Source organism: Staurois parvus, unplaced genomic scaffold (genome assembly GCF_062004578.1).
Source record: "Staurois parvus isolate SC_StPar_1 unplaced genomic scaffold, SC_StPar_1.0 ptg000175l, whole genome shotgun sequence".
Taxonomy (NCBI): domain Eukaryota; kingdom Metazoa; phylum Chordata; class Amphibia; order Anura; family Ranidae; genus Staurois; species Staurois parvus.
The window spans coordinates 2289941-2312606 of record NW_028317971.1 but is presented as its reverse complement, the minus strand read 5'-3'; the positions used below and the strand labels follow the sequence as shown (position 1 = coordinate 2312606).

Sequence of the window (22666 nt, the reverse complement as noted above, 5' to 3'; positions counted from 1 at the left end):
TGACCTTGGTAAAAATATGTTGCTTTATTTGCTGCATGTTTAAACCTTCTTTCATAACAGAAAGTTCTCTTTCAAGTACAGTAAACATAAGCCACATCATATTGCAACAATACAAATTTAAGGTTTTTTTTTTTTCTAAAAACAATTAGAACACATTATATAGCGTAGAGCGGCAGCTTTATTCAAACGGAAAAAATTCAGACAGAAGCTTTCACTAAACGGTAACAAGTGACTGAAGATATGCACAGTATTAAAATAGATGTGTCTACTCAAATCATAAACTTTACAAAAATGTACAAGTTCTACTTACATAGTTTGACTAAAGGCAACAAAGCTAGTAAGCTAAAATGTCAGCTGATCAAGAACATCGTATTTTAGGAAGTTCGCTTTTTTTCAACATTAGAAGGCTGTTTATGAGGGCCTCAAAACGCATCAGCTGTTTGAGATTTAGGGCTCCTGCACATGAGTGGCTAAATCATTTCAACATAAATACCAGTGTCTTACTTCCACCTGGAAAGTTCAGGTGCACCATAAAGTGTTGGCTATACACCAGTACTACTGTAAATGTGTTTATGGCATGGGTGGATGCAAAAAGTAGAGAATTTTCTATATTGTTTTGCATACGTCTGTATACTAATACTCACATTTACAACAGCACTGCTGTACAACCAAGCATTTAATGTCTATGAGAGGCTGTACGCAGCACATGGGCTTCCCTGGCAGGGAAAAAAAAAAAGCTGTAATTACAATGAACAGGCTCAGCTGATCATGTGCAAGAGGCCTTAGGGTGGAGTGGTAAGCACTAGAACTACTGTAAGCATGTACAGAAGAAGTAAACTTGAAAAAAATAAATAAATAAATATATATATATATATATATATATATATATATATATATATGTCTTGTGCACTGCTAGGACAGCAACCACTCTGGTGCCAAATGTGATTTCAATGTCTATTGAATGAAAGAAAAAAATGTATGTAACTATGATGCTACCAAAGTGCTCTAACACAAAAAGAATTCTTTGTAATGTACACTCCTAAAATAAAGCTTGCACGGCTTTAAAAAAGAAAAAAAAATTTTTTAATTTTGCTATCTCAACTTAAAGACCAGACAGAAAAAAACAAGTATATCTGAAGGAAGAATAGCAAGATGTTTGTGAGTACATACTTGACCTTTAGTGAATGAAACAGACACGCCTACTTATTGGCCTTATGAATGGGAGACAATTCAATCTATAAACTTAATTCATAAATCATATGCAAGCATATTTTTCAAATACAGTAAACTGGCAAACAAAAAAAAAGTCCTCCTGCCAACAGTACATTGTACCTGGAGTGCATATCCACAAAGTACTTTAGATATTTAAGGAATACTTCTTTATATTAAGTTCACACAATCATAACAGTTTTGAGTTTTAGCACATAAAATATAGGTGTTTGCTTTCTATATTTCAGTTGCTTTAAACCAATATGGATGGTTTTCAATGCATTTTAACACTTTTAGGCCTAGTTAAACTGGCATTGAAAGCAGGCCTTTGAGGGGCATTTTTAATGCTCCTCAAATACCTACGCAAATGATAATGTGACCAGCACTATGTCCTGTCCATATTATCAAAACATGACGTGTTACTGCCGCTTTGCTTCACAATTGAAGCCTCATGTCTAGTCGGAAGGAGTATAAAGCCTTTCAACGTCTCCCATTCAAGTCTCTGGTATGCTCCACAAACGCACTGGCAGGTGTTTCCAGCACGGTTGCAGTGCGTTAATATCATTACAGGTTTATTCTAGGTGTTTGTGGTGTGGCTTAACGTGCATCTCATGCACCAAAATGCACATTTGGAAGGTGTTTAGTTCAGTGTTTTTAATACATGTTAAACACACCTATTAACATGCATTAACACTATATGTGTGTTTGTTAAGAGTTAGCATTTTGAGTCAAATGTGAACAGCCCTGTAGAGTTATGTAAAATAAACTGTACTCTTGTCAAGAGGTTCTTAAACAGTCTCTGTCACTTAGCCTATTCAGGACCCACTTATACTCCCCATCCCCCATTGTTCCATTTGAGCCATTACAAATACCCCAGTGAAGAAACCGGTGACAATTTTTCAGCATGCAGTGTTCAGAACTATGTGGTCAATTGCCATGTCCAAACTCTGTCACTTGGAGATTAGACATGATTGATAATGCCAATGTCAACAACACCAAGTTTACTCTAAATATCTCCAACAGAGCAACAGAATGCAGTAAAGGAGTATAAGTGGTTAAGGTGGCAGGCTTTCAAGAAACTCTGTCACTTTGTTCAGAGTTGATAAGATTCTCATCAGTAATTGGTAAACAAAGAAAATAAAGTATACATACTTATGGTTAAGATACTTCAGTCAAGGGAGAAAAAACAGAGCTCCAGAAATAACTTGGTGTCTGCAGTGTAGCAAACACTAATTGGCTCTACTAAACTGACATAAGAGTTGTCTGTGGACATCAACACCTGCCAAAACCCTCTAATAGGTTACACTATGAAACAAGTGCTGTTCATCTCACCAACATATTGCGTTGCATGATCACACTGTGCTTCTTAAAGGCTATATCTACCTTCTTTGCTGCATGTTACACCATAAATATGGGTGTAACACGGTAAAGAGCACCCCCTTCCTCACAGAGTCCAGGGGTTCTCCCTGTGGGCTACAGTGCCTGAGATCTGTAAATAAACTACAAGTCCTGTCTGCAGCTACAGAAAAAGGGACTAGTATTTACCAATAGACTACAGGCACAGTGATCAAAGCTCCTGTAGTCCATTGATACTTCCTTCAGTTCCATAAACAAAAGTCTGTAGCTCAGTACAGACATAGAGCTGGATGAAATCTGCAGAAGCCTGCGCTCCATTAATCACAGTTGCAATGCTGTACAGGCTCATATCTAAAACAAATAATAAATGCACATTTATTTATGCAAACATGGATGCATTTATTGGTTTTCAAAAGGTGGACTTGGCCTTTAAAAATTGTTCATTTAAACAAGGCTTGGTACACAGATTTGCTCACAAGGTTCCAGGAGAAAAAAAAATAAAAAAAAACAAAAAAAACTTCTGGACACTGCTGAAAATATGGTCATCAGGCACAAAGTTCAGCTGCACAGCACAGTACCCTCTAATTACTATCTATACTTTTTGCAGACATTATAAACTAACCACAGGGATCCCTTTTCATCTGACACGTCCACTGCTCAGTGCAAGTTAGAAACCACTACATAATGAAAGACAGCTCCAGTTTATCTGTGCACCAGCAGAGAATAACAGCGATATGGACATGTTTCCAATCTGAACAAGGTTCTTCCCCAGTAAATGTCAACCCTAACAGATGGGGGCATATTGGAATAGTCCACTCCAGGCAACTACTTGACTATGTATGAAGAACAAACCTTAGTTATTCTTCATGAATAGCTGCAGTGTCTCCCACATCTAATTGCAAATAAAATCATCCAAAAATATATCCAAAAGGATGAGATAACAAATGGTAAACACAAGAAATAGAAATAAATTAGAAATAGAACTTGTTTAAAAATGTAACAATGAGTATTAAGATGAGACCAATGGATGGGGGGGGGCTGTTATATATATATATATATATATATTTATTTTACACATAAATAATTTTTTTTCTTTAATGTTTTTTCTGCAACTCTTTGTGCAGCACATTTCATGATTTCATGGAATGCTTTATAAATACAAAATAAAATTATTAAGAGTGGGAATATGGACAATTTCCAAATTCTTTCAGGTACTAAAATGTTTTGTCTGGATTTTATGAAAGACAGCAAGTGTTGGTGTATGCTAGCCTAGGGTAACATGAAAGGCCAAGTCTGCAGAGTGTTAAAGAGAACGTGGGATAAGGCACTTGTCGAATATTGTATAGACTAAAGAAATGTTACTGTAGAGCGCAAAAGAGAACCATTAAATGCATATCAATCTTTCAATGATATAGTATTCTTGAATCAAATCCTTATGTACCAGGATTTTTCAGCAGTGACTTCACCATGGATTAAAAAATGTTAGCTATATAATGCCCCTCAAAAAAGCAAACAATTCTTCAAATTTGAAAGTACTGCTTGCAACAACTAAAAGAGAAGGGAGTGACAGTGTGAATTTCCAGCAGTCATAGGCAACTGTAAATGCACAGAGATATTTTTGGATCAACACCATCAATGGGGCCGAGCCTTCATTTTTTTTTTATGCAGGAATTAAAAGAACAGAGAGTATACCACTGCCTATGTTGTACAAGGATCATTTCTGGTTCCCGAGCTCAGTAATCAAGTATCCATCTTCCTACTCCTTGCTTGCTGTGAGAGATCTGTATATGGCCAGACTAAATGTACCGTATATTTACTTAGACAACCCTTCTACATATTACAAACCATGTACAGTCTATAGTGCTGATGAAAGCATCATCTAAAAAGGTCCATGCCAAGTATGCAATACATCTTGAGCTGGATGATCTTGTAGTCCAATTCAGAAATAAAAGGTAATGACCAGAACATGTAATGAAATTTGCTCTAAGTATTCCAGATCAGCTTATGTCACTGAGGAAAGAACACGGATTTGTAAGCTATCCACAAAGTAATACCTTTGACTAAACAAAATACAGACATAATAGCCCATGTTTCTCTACCTTCCCCTCTGGTTGTAACAGTAAAATAATGAGGTAAAACAAGTTAATTAACATGATAGAATCTTGAAGTTCACATCTTTGTTCAGACTGCACACTCAACAATGCATACTTTGTCATTTTTTTCCAGTCAACAACTTATTTGTTCACTCTACAAGTGAGCACATAATTTAAAATAGCCCTGTACTTAAAATCCTGAACCTTATACTCTGAGATTAACCAGTCCGATATAATAATCTCTCTAGTGCCTTATAGCTGTCACAGTATCAAAATTGTACAGGAATGAGCCATCACACAGACTCTTAAACCTACTGGAAGGAATAGAACACAGCTGTCTTGAATACCCCATACTTTCAGCTGCAGCATTCTGTATGGTACACACTAAAGTAATTTATTCCTTCTTTTTGTCCTTCTTGTCCTTGCTGGGTGCAGCCTGAATGTTGTTCCACACCTCAGTGTACAGCAGCGTACCCAAAAACACAAATATGGTACCAATCCAGTGCCATGTAGTGAAAGGATTCTTGAAATATAGGATGGAGAAGATGAGGCTGAGAAATTTACGTAGCGTAACAACTAGGGTAACTGTTAGAGAGGGACACTCCGTAGTAAGGATAAACACTCCCCTGATGCACACATATCTTGTGAAAAATGTTAAGGCAAAAAGGAAAAAAAAAAAAAAAGGAATAATCAAGAGCTTATAGTAGACATTTTTAAAGCACCCACTCCAACCTTGTGTCTTAACAGATGACGTCCACAAAACACAAAATTTAGAGTGGATGTATGACCAAAACCAATTTTTGTAAAATTTGGACGGTTAATAAGTTAATTCCAATGATGTGGACCCCCCGGTTAATTCAACCTTCTTTTTTACAGGATGCATGGAATTTTGTGATTGGAGGAGGGGGATCATGACTTTCATCTGCATCTCTTCCAACCACAGAACACCCTACATTTGGTTAAAAAAATGCAAAGCTTTTTCTTAATGAAGGATGTGACTAGGAATAAAATTCCTATGATATCTATGCTACAGCTACAAGGTTCAGCACTGGACATTCAAGGCCAATAGGAAACTGTGGGTTAAAAAGAAAAAAAAGATTTAAAGCGTTACTAAAACACTCTCTTTCATTTACATTATCACTTCTATTTCTGTATGTGGATAATGACACTAATTATTTTAATTTAAAAAAAAAACCCTTCAGGATACAGAGTAAAAGTAAATATCAATAAAAACAGTTTTAAATTGTCATACAATTACATATTTGAAATCAAATCTATTTTTTGGCAACATGGTGTGGTCTGATTTCTGCCAGTTACAAGCTGACACACCCTTCCAGCCTGTGTCTTAGAAAAACATGGAGGTGAAGCCTCCATCAATCAAGATGTAATATCCCTCCTCCATTGTGTTTAGCTGGTTAGTGGGCACGGAGGAGGAGGGAGAGAGTGGGCTGTCATTTACCACTGTGTATACGCCCAAATGTGTGACTCTATAGTCACATGGGCTGTTTAGATGTGTTAGAAAGGAAATGCTCAGCAGAGAAACTCACAGAAAACTGAACATTTGTAGTAGCTGCCAACACTGCTCTGCAAATTGACTGAATGAGTACAAAATACGTGTAATACAGAGGTTATTGATAATATTATATGATGCAGGTTTAGTGACACTAACAATTATCACATCAGAAACATGGAGATATTTTCAATAACAGTAACCTATTTCTACTGTGTAAATGTACAAAAATATTTTTAGGCCGGAGTTTAGCTGTAAAGCAAAGGTTTGGTGCATAATCAGTAAGCATATAATGTATATTGTTGTGTTATTGCAGTGTTTACCCTTTTTCTGTGACTCTCATATTTTTACATGCTTTCTTCCTTGTTTTTGTTATTGTATGCAATGCAGTGATCTGTAGACTAGCAACTAGAAGCGTGGTAGATTTGTCACTATAATTAGTCTCGGTTCACACTACTGCTACCTGAAAGTTGCACAACTTGTAGTGCAACTTTGCCATACAACTTGAGTACTACTTTGAAGCAACTTTCAGGGAATGCCTGGGTAATCTTCCTGTAATATCAGATGCAAATCACATCAATATAGATGAGGTCCTGACTTGGAGGCGACTTCTATTAAAGTCCATGGGCACAAGTCGGATAGAAGTCGCCTTGAAGTAGTACAGGAACCCTTTCTAAAGTCAGAGCGACTTCAGTAGTGCTAATTAGGATGGCTCTCATTGACTAACATGGGATTTCACATCATGCAACTTGGGGTCTCAAGTCGGATCCCAAGTTGCGGCAATGTGAACCAAGCCTTAAGATGGGTACTCGCTTTCAGTCTCTTATTTCAGCAGCTGGCTGAACAAAAAAAAAAAAAACCCAAACACTTACAAGCAAGGTGGATGTAGGAATCTTCCACAGCAGACCGTTTCATTCTGACAGCGGAGACTCTCCGCTGTCAGAATACACTGTTGAACAGGGAGGGCAATACGCAGACTGAAATCTGGTCCCTGCTGTCCCAGTTGAATTTCAATCTGTGTGGACCCAACTTAAGGTATCCTATTTATAGGCAACACATTGCTCTTTAGGTGTGTCTAAATACAAGAACAATAACGTAATATATTGCATCTTACTAGTCCGTAGATGTGGTGACTGCATTTTGTTTTGTTTTCAGACTGGGAACAGTTTCTACAACTACAGAAAAATACCTGTTGATCTGGTCAGAAACTCAAATGAGAAGTGAAGTCTAGGGTGACAGGAATGCTTTTCCATATATACAGTATAGAGAGTCATCAGTATTGTCACATAGTGTGTTAACTGGTAGAATCAACAGGTAAAAAAATATAGGAAAAATACGTGACTTGGATGAACTAGCACTTGCACTGAGAAAAGACCCAGGAAAACACAACCAATTCATTGCACTGCAAAGTAGCAAGCAAACTCTGCATATGTCCCCGGTGCATATTTTATGACAAATTATATACACAGGTTTTTTTTTTAACATTAAAGTAAACTGGTAAGAGAATTTTTATAAATCAGTAGTCTATTTTACAAACATTGAAAATATTATACATTACCCTTAATATGAAGTAGGACCACTTCAAAGTGTTTTTTTATTATACCATTAATGCATCTTTATTTGAAATCAGGGATAAAGCAGTCCCTACTTTAGTTGAAGTGGAGCTGCAGTCACAATATAAAAAAATAATGTCAGCAGCTACAAAAACTGTGATTGCTGACTTATAAAAAACAGCCACTTACCTGTCCCACGATATCCTCACCACAACCAGTTTCACTGGCTGTCCTCTCTCTCTGACGCAGGCATCTTCAGTGTAGGCACCCGGCTGTGACAGCTTGCAGCTTCACAGCTGTGTGCCCATTGAGCATGCGTGAGTAGCGCTGCACTTTCTGAATGGTCCCATAGTTTTCTGGGACCTGTCACATGTCCCAGAAGACTGCAAGGAGGAAGGGAGACAACTTACACTTCTCATTACCTAGGCGATCGCAGTGGGAGTGGGTACCTGTCAAAATTGGGTACCCACTCACCAAAAGGTGTCAATCCTTAACGGGGAGTGGGGGACAAAGCCTTAAAGCACAACTTCCCCTTCTGGGTGGAGTTTTGCTTTAACAAGGGTATCCGAAAGGAAACTAAGACAGAATATGTCTGATGGACTTCTTATATCATCACTGTATGCCACAGAAAGAAGTTTGCTATGCCAATATAAGTTAAAGCATTTAACCATGTGCAATGTCACAATGATACCACAGACATCAACAGTAAAAATCAGAATGTGCTGTGGGAATGGCATTTCTCTTAAAATTTCAAACAATGATATACAAGGTAATTAGAATGAATATTCACAGAAGTTCAGAATATCTTTGCAGCAAGGATACTGTGTAATGATGTTCATGAGCAAATAAAACCACATGATTGGCATCTGGATCCCCAAAAGAGGAAGCTGAAAGGGTTCTGGAACATAATGAACGACGACAAATCAGTATCACAGATAAAACCATTAGCCTCAGTAAAAAAACAAAGAAAATATAAAAAAATAAAAATAATGATCTGATCTGAAACATACAAATCTGGAAAGGTGGAACAAAGTCAGAAACTGTCCCAGGTCAGTGATGTCAAATACCTAAATCAAAATGACAGCATGACATTGGGGGCACTAGCACTTTCAGAAGGGAAGGTGCAAAATGTCAGCGTCCATATTTCTTATATGACAGGTCTCCACCTAAAGATGTCCCTAGACTGTCCCTGCTTGCCTTGGTGTGAATAATATGTCAAAGTGTAGTACTCTATATTGTGCTCTGCATAAGAAGTCACTTCAGCAGACAGAGGCAAGAATTCGTACTCTGATCGGGAGATCTGCTTTCATGGGAACGCTCACTGGCTTACCAGTAGGTTAGGTGCGGATTGATGCAGATTACATTACTTCCAGACTTCATTCTCCATACAGGACATCTCATTAAAAGGGAATGTGAAAAATTGGCAGTGTTTGAGCTAAGGAACCATTAAACTAGGCCTCTTGCTGAAGAAGAGTGCTTGTGTGGTCTGGAAGGTGTCAAATAGTTTTTGGAACATATATATTTAGACAAAGTAAATTCCCCCAAAAATGCCTTCTACACTTATCCATGTACAATAAATATATTCCAAGGATACAAAGAAAATGGTCTATTCTACATATCTACTTTAAGGTTTGCTATATCTAATTAATGGCAAACTCTAGACAAATAGAAAAGATGCAAATTGTTGCAGGTCTGTATTCACTAAGGCTCCTTACACTAGTTTGACACATTACCGCATGCACATTGACATGCACTCCATTAAGGCAGCCAATTCATTTTAAATGGAGTGCCAATGTACCTCAGCACCTAAAACCTTACCGTACCCTTTCTTTTGACAAGCTGGCAAACCTTAGCGCACAGTAATGTGTTAATGTGCTGCAACTCCGGTGTTTTTTTTTTTTAAATTTAAGATGAATGGCATGGCAATGCACCAACACATGCATTGTGCAGCACAGTGAAAACTTCAAACTTTGTAAGGCTAGAGACATCCTGGCAGATCTCTCCTTCATTTTGAACACAGGAATACTCTGGGCTCTGGAATTGCCTCAACAATCACAAACAGACACAAAACGATCATAAATCACATAAAGCGACCAGTGTTAGCACTTGATTGGTATAACTTGTGATTACCTCTATACTGTTCAGCCATCTCTAGTGATGCCTATTAGATCATATTGCTGAACAATGGCCGACTATATAGGTTTACTGAATGTGGAGTGTTAATTGTGCATCAATGTACAAACATAAAACAATGACATTGCTTATGTTTTGGATATGGTTTTCAGCCCTTAAGGGGTCATTTATACAGGCATGTGTGTCTTTTCTTCATGAAAAGCTAGTTCTTGTTGGCAGATGTAATAGAACTTGCTTTTAGATGCATTTGTATGCTTCAAGCATTTAGAGACCTATAGTTCTACTGATGATTGTACACCTGGCAAAAGCCCATGTGTTTACATGTGTGCACGTGTAAAATCTGCAGATATGTAGAACCCTGAAAACAGCTGCATCTTACTTTTTTACACCACTAAAGTGCAGCACACATTTTCATAGAAGCGTAGCTTTGCACAGATGCATACAAAACTATACACTGGATGCATCTAAATGTGGAGTACACGCCTGTGTAAATGAGCCCTTACAGCAGTATTCTCTCACAGACCATGTTTTTTTTCTGAAGTTTTGAAAATGTCAGCAACCATATAGAACTATACTTTCCAATGTGTAAATTTGTGAGAGACTTTAATTTCACTGTTTTGATACAGTGTGCACCATAGCTGAGCATTAGTGTACAGATCAGGACACACTTTTAGGCGAAGCCAAATCTAAATGAAGTGGACATACTTTACAGAAAGTACTGTATATTGGTGGTTTATTAGGATTTAAGTAGGGCAACTGTACATTTTGAAGAATCTACAGGATTTTCATACAAATGAATTTCAATAAGACTACACATTGTGTTTCCCAAACAAGGAGACTTGTAAAAAGTGTGCAATGTAGCACTTAAAAGAGGTGTCCCTTTTTCTTACTTTATAAAAAAAGAAAACTTAGAAGGTATTTTAGCTCTTAAAATCTGTTCCACAATTGCGATCAGCGTAGTAGATGCATGCATAATAAGATGTAATACCTACCGCTCTGAGTAAAGAGAACTGCATGGTTATATATGTCAGGTGCTAGAAGAAGGAACCCTGGAAGTGGCAATGCATGCTAGCAGAATGAATGAAAAGCAAAATTAATTTCTGGACTTAAAAAATAATTTATACTACAAATATAGCAATTTAGCTTACAAATACAGAATTGTCATCAAATGGGATGGCGAAGTATGGAGTGCAAAAGAGGAAATAAAAAAAAATAAAAAAATCTAAATACAAGGGGCGTTTAAGTTAAACCGGGATTTTTAATTTTACAGGTATAAAAAAAGGGATGCTAGCATGGCGATACTACACGTAGTAGTATGTCCTATTACTGATAGGAGGCTGTACATGTCACAGGCCAGTTCAGAAACTGTTAATCAAGATGGCAGACAACAATGTTAGTGCGTGCATGGAGCAGTGTGTGGTGATGTAATTTCTTTTGAATGAATGTGTAAAACCCATGGATAAGACATCTGAATGGTGTAAACGTTTCAAAGATGGCCATATGTCCATCAGTGACTATCCCAACCACAGTGGTTCCCAGCCCACAGCAGTCATTCCTGTGAAAACACGAATCTTTCTGTGGGAACAGTGAACACAATGATCATGAAGTGAAGCAGGCTGTCCTAGGAAGCTTCAGGCGTACGGACATATCTGTCTAGATTGTAAGCTCGAAAGAGCAGGGCCCTCGATCCCCTCATGTTTTGCATTGTATTGGTATTGTTCTGTCACATGTTCTGTCCCCCTTTGTAATGTACAGCGCTGAGTGAACTATTGGCGCTTTATAAATACTGTATAATAATAGTAATAATAATGCAGAAGCTTTCTGGGCATTAGTTAAACACAGGGATAAGTGTTTAACTAATGCAACCACATTATTTTAGTTTTTTATGTTTACTTCCCCCCTAAAAGATTTCAGTTTGTTTTTCAAATTGAGTTGTACAGTTTATAGGTCACATTAAAAAAGGTGGAAAAAGTTCTGAAATTATTAATCCTTGTCTCATTTTTTACATCACAGAAACCTGACATTTTAACAGGGGTGTGTATACTGTGTATTTGATGTTTTTTTGGGGGGGTTGGTGTTTGTTGTTTTTAACCCTCTGGTGCGGATATGAAGAAAGAAAGTTTTCTTCCTCACATCACACCAGCTTCTCTCCCAGATTCTCCAACTCTGAGCTGGAGAATCTGGGACAGAGATATTTCACACAAATGGCCAGGAAGAACTTCAGATCTCACTTTCATACACTGGCCATTTGTGTACAAGTGAATATCAGAACGGTTGTGTGTGGTGATGAGAAATGGAGAACATGTTTTCTGCTCCTCATCTCAGTTACATATACCAGTACACATGACTCCAGTGGTGTATTTATGTTTTGGGCTGCCCTAGGCAACACAAAAATTGCCCACGGAGAGACCCTGACACTGACCAACACCCCCTTCCCCCACGAAGAGAGCCTGACATTGACCAACAACACCAGCTACCCACCAGAGAGAGCCTTCCACTACCACTGCCCCCCATACACTGGAAACATCCCCCCCCGACCCTGCAAAAGAGAAGACACTCACCTTCACAGCTCCAGACATCCCAGGGAACGAGTCAGGCTCTGCATACATCATCAAGCTTGTTCTGTGCAAAACCATTGCACAGAGCAGGCAAGTATAAATTTTGTTATATTAATCTACAAACAAATGGGAGGCTTTATCACTTTAAGAAGGGGATCTTAGGAAATGTCTAAATTATTAGAGGTAAAAGCCAGTTGGTGATTTAACCTTGCCATACACTGTTTGAATATCAGGTGGTTCATCAGGAATCAGCTGAAATTCACTCAGTTGGTTCTGTCAGTCCCCTCCCGCCCGCAATCTCTTGACTGAAAAATTAAATGGACCAGATGGATAATTGTTGGTCAAACAGCACGATTCCAAAACGATGCAGACTGTTTGGGTATTTTGACAGTTGCAGGGCCAAAGTACCATAGCCGCATTGCAGCTTTAGTCTACTAATGTTCACCCATAACTTGCTGTCAACTCACCTAATATGGAAATGACTTATTCTTAATGGTTTTTTATCTACCAACTGTTAATGAACCCCCACCCCGTTCTCAAAACGGCAGAAGCACACTAATCTTCTGCCTGTGATCAACACGGATGCTTTCTGCTAATATCAGCTTTTCTCAGCTTAAAAGGTTTGAATGCTCCAAGATGTGGGTCTCTTCTACTTTAGCTAGCCAAGGAGATACATTTGCAAAAAGTAACTTATTTAAAATGTCACATTAGCTCTAGCAATCCAAAGTGCGTGAAGAATAACTTACATTATAAAATAATGCTTCCTTCGAATGTTTTCCATATTCCTTATAGAGTGTTTCCTGAAAGATTCCCATTCGGGCTGACACCAGAAGGGCAAAGGTCAAAGCAGCGATACCTGTGAGATTCAGAAGAAACATATTCATCGAGGAAAGTCCAAAAAGCCTCCATTAGCTCACAATTCTAACAAGTATGTATGCTTTACTAAGTGACATCATTTACTAAATGTTACTCAATCCATCAAAAAAGAATCTTAATAGGGTGTTTAATGTGATGTTTTAAACCTAAATGACAGTTTTATCGCTATGGTCTACTTTCCTTCCACTTCATTTTCATTTCAAATGCCACAAGCAGAAGAGAAGTTTTCCAGGCACGCATCAAGTATTCTTAGTGCAAAGAATGGCTCTGAATCATAATTTTGATTTTCCCATGTATAAAGGCTCTACAGACTAATCAATTGTTTTTAATTTTTTTAAGGGATCGTATGACAAGGCTAAAGAGGTTTTAAATAATTGATAAGATTGATTAAAAATATGTTGCCATTTTTGAAGTATCCAGATTGAAAAATGCTAATTTTCATGCAAAGGTCTTTCCTTTGATTCCTATTACTATGCACATTTTTTTCATTTTCAATAGCTCAAAGATTAACTGTATCCAATGCACATAGCAGTTTTGACTTGATGTATGGTGTGTACTGGAGCAAACCGATAGGAAGTTTAAAAAAAAAAAAGAAAATGCATCAAATAAGAAGTTACAAACCACCTGTTTCAACAACATTAATATACAAATGCAATGGCATGGAAATATAGTTTAGGACATTTTGGGTAAGTCTTTTTTTCCATTAGGTAAGGAACAGGGTTCAAATATTTTTCAGTCTGATGAATATAACTGAAGGTAGAGGATTCAACTGATAAAACACTTCTCATCCCCTTTCAGGGAACTCACACTACCTACACAGGTGGAGGGGCACACTACTTGTACTATGACATGGATTTTGCAAAAGAACAGTTAAGAATACTCTAGCTAAAATAACCTGCATTTTCACATCACAGCAGCAGCCTAAGGGCCCATTCAAGTGTGCATTGTCTTTCAGCAAGACGGTGCACACCAAAGCAAGACATTATGTTGTTATGCATTGATGCACGCTGCGATGCCTGTGCGTTTCCTTACGGTGTTGGGGTGCCATTGAAAATAAGTGGCACTGCAAAGTACACATTGTGCATTAACTTGCTTTGTAGCAATGTGCGCATTATTGCAACACAAAGCTGTAAATGAGCAATTGGAGTACATTAGGCAGCCCATTCAAACTAACTGCACCTAGCGGTTCTAAAATCACACCAGCTGTATTTTTTTGTGTCCCAGCACACTGCAATGCACATGAGTGCATTAGCATGCCTTCGAAAGTAGGTGTGGTGGGAAGTTACCACCACACAGTGGTTTGCACAGGCAGTTTTTGTGTAGCAGCTTGTATAAGGTTGCTACAGTAATGTAATAACACATCTTCACCATTTTAGGTAGCATATGTCTGACTATTTGGCTATAACACAAGTAGTATGGATCGTCACATTCAAATTTAAGCATTTTGAAGGTTTCGGCAAAGTGTAAAATTCATGGTCTATGCTAGAAAAATAAATTTACCTAAAAGCCACCAAAGAAAAGCTACAAATCCCTCTTCATCGCTGGATGTTGGCTGAGATGTCTGTAAAGCAAATAGAATGGCATATGGGACTTAGGTTAAGTACAGGGACAGTACTAGGCAGGACACAAAACATTACACATATTCCTTTTTAAACTAGTTGTGAAAAATATCCATCTCCCTTATCTGTACTATTATTGGCTTCAGCACTCTCATCAGATATACTTTTTAAATCCTCATAACTAATTAAAAGGGTCAGTCAATATAGAAGTGACATAGGAGCTTATTGGGTTGTGCGAGATTCTAACATCTTAAATGATATGGATATGCCTATAAGCCTATAGTAAGATCTGTCTACCATTAATTCCCAACTTTGTTCCTGTTCACTTAGTGGGATTGGGTATTCCTGCTCACCTTTGTACGCTCCACCGTCTCTTGTTGCGTTCTCCATAACGATACAAAAAGAAAAAAATCCAACAAAAAGAGAGTGGGATCATCCAACTACCAAAGTGTGTAAGCATACCCAAGAAAGTATTAATCGTGTACCAGAGAGATGCAAGATACTTGGATGTTGGCAAGCTGAAGCTGTGTTCTCTAGACTCTAGTAACAACCCCTAGTTAATCCCAACTGCTGCTGACACTACAAAGCAAATACAGCAAAAATAAAAAAATAAAAAAGGGCACAGGATTATATTTCCTAATTTTAATCCTATTTTATTTAATCATACAGTTCGCACTCAACTAAATTACTGTTCTAAAAAAAATGCTGGCCTGCACACAGCATTACATACAAACTAAATGGTCTGTAATCCATGTATAATTGTTCAGGCATGTAAACCTGCCGAGACCCTAGAAGAATGTGGTTTGAATGATTACAATGTCTAATTTGCAGCAACACTAAGGCCAGGTGAGATGCCTGGCTGTCATGTGGATTTTCAGGCTTCAACAATTGTTGTTCCTGGCCCGAAACACAGCACAGGAGTTCTGACTTCACTTCCTTCATGCTTGTTTCTGGCTAATAGCTTGCTAATAAAACCAGAAGATCAGCCTGACAGCTAGGTACTAGCATTTTCAGCAGGTTGTCACCAATTGAAGTGTACATATTTCTTCAGTACAGGATCTGTTTAAAGGCCTATTCAGTTTTAAACTTAAAAAACAAATGTCTGAACCTTGTAGTCTAGAAAGGCTCAAAAATACAACATTGGCACATTTTCTTTGTCATTTACACATCTGCATTTCAAGAACACATACAGTACTTTGATACACCTTTCAGTGCATGTCTGCATGCTTTATAATGCACATATGTTATAATTGCACCTCACCATGCATCAATACACTAATTAACACAAGGATTTTATAGATTTCACGTCAGCTAATAAAATATGTAGTGTGTTGCTGGAGTATGCATCAGTATAGCAAATGGCTGTTGCTCAAGATCAGATCTCCCACCTTGGTTTTTCCAATAGAAGCTGAAAACACCATTATAGTAGAGAAAGGCAAAGCTTACCACTTGCTTTGCAGACATCAGTGTACAAATAAAAATTCCAAGTGACACTAGGGCAATTGACATGTATTTGGAAAAGCTATACCTGAAAAACAAGAATATAAATACATTTAATTTTATTATAATATACCATTTCTAAAGCATTGAAGCCCCCCCCCAAACAAAATTATTATTAATAATAATAATAATAATAATAATATCATCAGTACAGCTAGAAAGGAGGTGGAACAGCAATCTTTCAAAACCATTAGAATACAGTGACCTGACATAAGTACCAACATGCTGTCATATGTACAAATTGCCTAATGGAGTTTGTCAATCCAGCATGTTTTCAGCACATTACCCATCTTTTTTTTTTTTTTTTCAAAGCTGGCTCATCGTTTGCTTATTTAAAGAACTCCAGATAGTTATGAGATTTGCTGCAATCCTTAAAGCAGAACTCCAGCCAAAAAGTAACAAGAAAAAAAATGAATACTCATTTAAAAGATAACTAGGAAAATGCTGCTTTAATTGCAATGTTGTGTCAGATATTCAAGAACCATCCATATTGTAGTTGGAAAAGTGTGCAAGACATAGACCCATCACTACTGCTGTAATAAACACTTGTACTGTAAATCTATAAACCTCAAAAGAAACAGTGCTGCGACAGTGAATAAGTTTAAACCTCACATCGAGATGTACCTTTATTACAATCAAGGATCAAAATATAAGGTGGCCTGGGCAAGGTATAAGACCTGTTTGCGCCTTAGGTGTAGCAATGCAGGGCAGAGAAAAGTGCTCCTGTGCACAGATAGTGATAAAAGATCGGCTGTCAGGAAAATTCATTAAGCACACATATACCCTTTAATGGTATCGGCACATAATTAAATTACCAGGTAACTATGGGCCCATTAAATAATACTTGTATATTGCGCTACTATCAATAGACCTATATAAAAAGTGTCTCATAAAAACCTTTCACCTATAAAGAGGACATAAATATGCGAAAGAATACAGTATGTATAAAATATATAGCATAAAATCCCATAAACAATTCAATGAAACATCAAAACCCACAGTAACATGTACTATGGAACGTCTCATGAAAAAAAAATTTAAATTAAAAAACTTAAAAAAAGTTTAAAAGATTTTTTTTTTAAATCCCTGTGTGTGCCCAGCCAGCCTCTGTGCCTGGCTATACTCCTATAAAAATGGCCGCTAACCATCTGTCCCTAGACTTGACAAGGCGCATGTGCGTGAAACGCGTTGTCTAGGTTACCGGTCCCCAGGCTTGCATTCCAAGGCAGGATCTTCCTTTCCGGCTTCTTCCGAGATCGCAGTGACGTCAGTTCCGGGACGCTGTGGTCTCGTGGCTCACCATCTGTGCACAGGAGTACTTTTCTCTGCCCTGTATTGCTACAACTAAGGAGTGAACGGTTCCTCTACGTTGCCCAGGCCACCTTATATTTTGACAGTAATAAAGGAAAAAAGGTTCAAAAAAACAACTCGCCAGCCAGCTTGCCAACAACCAAATTGACCTGTAACAGTATGCGTTAAAAACAGGGGTTTCGTTAGCACACATTTGCAAATACATACAGTTGCAAGAAAAAGTATGTGAACCCCTTGGGATTACGTGGAGTTTTGCATGAATTGGGCATAAAATGTGCTCTGAACGTCATCTAAGTCACAACAATAGAAGAACACAGTCTGTTGAACATAATACTACACAAACATTAGATGTTGCCATGGTTTAATTGCACATAACATGTAAACATTCACAGTGCAGGGAGGAAAAAGTATGTGAACCTTTGGACTTAATAACTGGTTGACCCTCTTTTGGCAGCAATAACCTCAACCAAACATTTCCTGTAGTTGCAGATCAGACCTGCACAACGATCTGGAGTAATTTTGGACCACTCCTCTTCACAAAACTGTTTCAGTGTAGCAATATTCTTGGGATGTCTGGTGTGAATCGCTCTCTTAAGGTCATGCCACAGCATTTCAATCGGGTTGAGGTCAGGACTCTGACTGGGCCACTCCAGAAGGCGTATTCTGTGCTGTTGCAGCCATTGTTTTGTTGAATGACTTGTATGCTTTGGGTCATTGTCCTGTTGCATCACCCATCCACTGCGGAGCTTCAGTTGGCGGACAGATGGTCAAACGTTTTCCTGCAAAATGTCTTGATAAACTCTGGAATTCATTTTCCCATCAATGACAACAATCCGTCCAGGCCCTGAGGCAGCAAAGCAGCCCCAAACCATGATGCTCCCTCCGCCATGTTTTACAGTGGGGATGAGGTTTTGATGTTGGTGTGCTGTGCCTTTTTTTCTCCACACATAGTGTTGTGTGTTCTTCCCAAACAACTCAATCTTGGTTTCATCTGTCCACAGTATATTTTGCCAGTAGTGCTGTGGAACATCCAGGTGCTCTTTTGCAAACTTCAAACGTGCTGCAATATTCTTTTTGGACAGCAATGGCTTCCTCCGTGGTGTCCTCCCATGTACTCCATTCTTGTTTAATGTTTTCCTTATTGGAGATGTGTCAACAAAAATGTTAGCATGTGCCAGAGATTTCTGTAGGTCTTTAGCTGACACTCTGGAATTCTTCTTTACCTCGTGCAGCATTCTGCGCTGTGCTCTTGCAGTCATTTTTACAGGACGACCACGCCTAGGGAGAGTAGCAACAGTGCTAAACTTTCTCCATTTGTAGACAGTCTGTCTTATCGTGGACACATGAACATCAAGGCTTTTGGAGATACTTTGTAACCCTTTCCAGCTTCATGCAAGTCAACAATTCTTGATCGTAGGTCTTCTGAGAGCTCTTTTCTGCGAGGCATGGTTCACATCCGACAGTGCTTCTTGAAACCAGTAAAACCAAAACAGGTGTGTGTTTTTTAAGGGCAGGACAGCTGTCAGCAACACATCCAATATCATCACACTGATTGGAGTCAAGGTTGGCTCACTCCTGGCTCCAATTAGCTCTGGGAGAAGTCATTAAGCTAGGGCCTCACATACTTTTTCCTCCCTGCACTGTGAATGTTTACATGTTATGTGCAATTAAACCATGGCAACATCTAATGTTTGTGTAGTATTATGTTCAGCAGACTGTGTTCTTCTATTGTTGTGACTTAGATGACGTTCAGAGCACATTTTATGCCCAATTCATGCAAAACTCCACGTAATCTCAAGGGGTTCACATACTTTTTCTTGCAACTGTACGTAAGCCACAGAGCCTCGTCACGGCACCCTGATAATCTGTGGTCCTAACTCTACAAATTTGAGAGTCCCCATAGTAGAGGCACATGCATTTAAAGCATAGACTAGGGGCAGGTGCACATGAAGTTAGCCCACCCCTCTTAAAGGTACAGGAGTGCAAAGAACACCCAGCATATAGCACAATGGCAGCCAATCCTTGATTGTAATAAAAGGTACACCTCAATGTGAGGTTTAAACTTATTCACTCACAGCGCGGTTTCTTTTGAAGTTTATTAAATGCAATGTTCACTTTCAATCTTGAGCTCTCTCCTGCAATACTGCTTTTATACAACATGTTCTCAGTCTTATAGCTAGCATCACTTAACCCACTTCATCTGAGCCCAGACTGTTCTGAATAGCCATCTGCCTGTGACAAGACAGTGAAAGGAGAAGCAGCACAGCAATGAGCTCATCTCTGTCACTCTTTTTTTTCTCCTAGCAGCATGCCTCTTGTCAGCACATGAATTGATTGACTCCTTGCCTCCTTCCCCCCACACTTCAGCCCTGCTGAATAGGGATTGCAAGAAGCGGTTACTAGGTCACATTCGGGTACTTTCACTGCTCTGCTTGCATTTAACAAAATACATTTCATGTTGTATTAATGATTACAGAGCTGTATTAATTTGTGTCTATTATATCTGCCTAGGGTTCAGCTTTAATATGCTACTAAGCCTCCAGCAGACCCAACAATAGATCATTTGAGTCAAGACTCTCTGAGAAGGTCAAGAAAAGAAATTATGGGAATTCCAGCATCCCAGTATCAACAGAACATGTTTTTCCCATCAAGTACTGCTGTAGATCATATAGTTTCTATGAGATTACGATTTGGTTGGAGAAGAAGCCACAGAGGCATAGTTGATTTACATTTTCTTAATTTTAGCTACTGCTAGAGCCATGTAGACCCTCAAAAGACAAACACATTGTCACACAGATATAATTATTAGTGCTTTAAAACCACTTCCCATCTGTAGGTCATTTATAAACAGCCTCATATTGAAGTGGTTATACTAGCATCATGACTGCAGCTACAATCATTATCTTGGTATCAATCATTGCAGCTAGAAATTCTCTTTGGTTTACTTGCGGCAGAAGGGGGTCACCCCCTCCCCCCACTGCCACCTTTACCAAGCTCTCCTGTTACATTGGTGATTCCAGTACAGATGTGACCAGCCACATTGGCTTCCTTGTACCTAGTGAGAGGAACTGATGTTGTTCCTCCCACTGTACGTCAGAAACTGGAAGCAACAAGGACCTGTTAAAGCCCATGCTATCACAAGGGATGTTTTGAATTATTAGAAAAAAAACAGGAGTTAGACTTACCGGTAACGCCTTTTCTATAAGTCTTCCAGGACAGCCCCCTTGAGACAGAGTTCCTCCCTCAGGACAGGAAACACATAAGCATAGCACTTGAAAAGGCAGACCACCAGGCCTCCCTCTTCAATTTTACTCAAGAACCATAGGAAGACACTAAAAGACATAACCATTTATGCATAAACATACATTACTGTACAACTTAGGGTGGGAAATCCCGGCTGTCCTGGAAGACTTATAGAAAAGGATTTACCAGTAAGTCTAACTCTGATTTTCTCAAAACGTCTTCCAGGATAGCTCCCTTGAGACAATCAAGAACCTACCCACTAGGGTGGGTCTACTGCCTGGAGGACTTTGCTCCCAAATGCCTGATCTTCGCTATAAAGCAGATCCAGGCAATAATGCTTCACAAAGGTAGAAAAGCTGGACCAGGTGGCAGCCTTACAGATCTGTTCTGGCGAGGCACCGGCTTTCTCTGCCCAGGACGCCAAGAAGGATCTGGTTGAGTGTGCATTAACAAACAGGAGCGGACCTTTCTAATATATTATCCGATTCCGCGATAGTCATCCTAATCCATCTAGCTATAGAGGATTTGGAAGCCTTGGAACCCTTCTGCACCCCTACAAAAAGAACAAAAAGAATCTGAATTGTCCGGATCTACTAAGATAAACCAAAAAGCTCCTTCTAACATCCAATAGATTTAATCTTTCCTCCTCTTTGCTTGCAGGAGCAGAACAGAAGGTCGGCTAAATTATATCCTGACAACTATGAAAAGAGGAAACCTTGGATGAAACCCAGGATCTGTTTTGAGCACAATTCTATCCTCAAAAACTGTCAAAAAGAGCTCCCTAATGGAAAGCGCCTGCAATTCACTCACCCTACTGGCTGATGTGATTGCTACCAAAAAAAGTTTTTAGAGTTAAAAACTTTATTGTAGATTTCTCCAGAGGTTCAAAAGGGACAAAGGACTAAAGCTTTTAGAACCAAAGACAGATCCCAAACTGGACAGGACCTGACCGCTGCCGGCCTGGACTTGCAAAGAGCCTTGAAAAAATCTGTTATAAAAAGGGATCTTGCTGGAGGGGGACCTGAAGGAAAACAATAAGAGCCAAGGCCTGCACTTTTAATGGAAAGACCCTAATCTGCCCCATCCTGGAAGAAATCCAACACCGCTGGGATATCCGGAGGGCTCCGACCCCTACTTAACAACCAGGTGTTGCATTTTTTCCAGACCTTAGAATAAATAGCCCTGGTAACTGGCTTGCGGCAGTTCACCAAAGTCCTTATTACTCTGTCAGAAAAGCCCTGAGCTTTCAGGAGTTGTTCTTCAGTAGCCATGCTGCCAACCTCAAGGTTCTTACCTGAGGATGTAGCACCAGGTCCTGAGAGACCAGACCTTCCCCCTCTGGAAGGGGGAACGGGGGAACCAAGGCCAGGTGCCACAGCAGAGAAAACCAAGGCCTCTTTGGCCAAATCAGAATGAGGTTTGTCTTTTCTAAAAGAAACTTCTGCAGGACTGCTGGGATCAGCCCCACTGGGGAAAACGCATAACAGAGATTGAAATCCCACGTGCTCGTGAATGCTTTTACACCCAAAGCCTGATCTCGTGGATTTAGGGAGGAGAACCAGCTGACTGACTTTCCTGTTTTCTTGGGAAGCAAAAAGATCGGCCTCCTGCATGCCCCATGCAGGTCACAAACACTTCCTGGTTGAGAGACCATTCGTCGTGTTTGACTGGATGCCGACTTAGGAAGTCTGCTATGGAATTCTGCTCTCCTTTCAGATGGCAGATATCGAGAGGAGAGGAGGGCTTCATGTACCCCCCTGCTTGT

The 22666-nt window shown here is 39.1% G+C and overlaps 1 protein-coding gene across 1 annotated transcript in view; it reads right to left on the bottom strand.

Annotated features, from left to right (window-relative positions):
- SLC35B4 (solute carrier family 35 member B4) overlaps positions 1-22666 on the bottom strand; it is a 37481-nt gene continuing 14815 nt past the window's right edge. Inside the window, exons 5-10 of the mRNA XM_089676874.1 lie at positions 16294-16375; positions 14789-14849; positions 13159-13268; positions 10847-10922; positions 8544-8619; positions 1-5299 (exon numbers count right to left, since the gene is read on the bottom strand). Coding sequence (XP_089533000.1) covers positions 5053-5299; positions 8544-8619; positions 10847-10922; positions 13159-13268; positions 14789-14849; positions 16294-16375 — 652 coding nt within the window. The 3' untranslated portion in view covers positions 1-5052. The remainder of the gene's footprint in view (positions 5300-8543; positions 8620-10846; positions 10923-13158; positions 13269-14788; positions 14850-16293; positions 16376-22666) is intronic.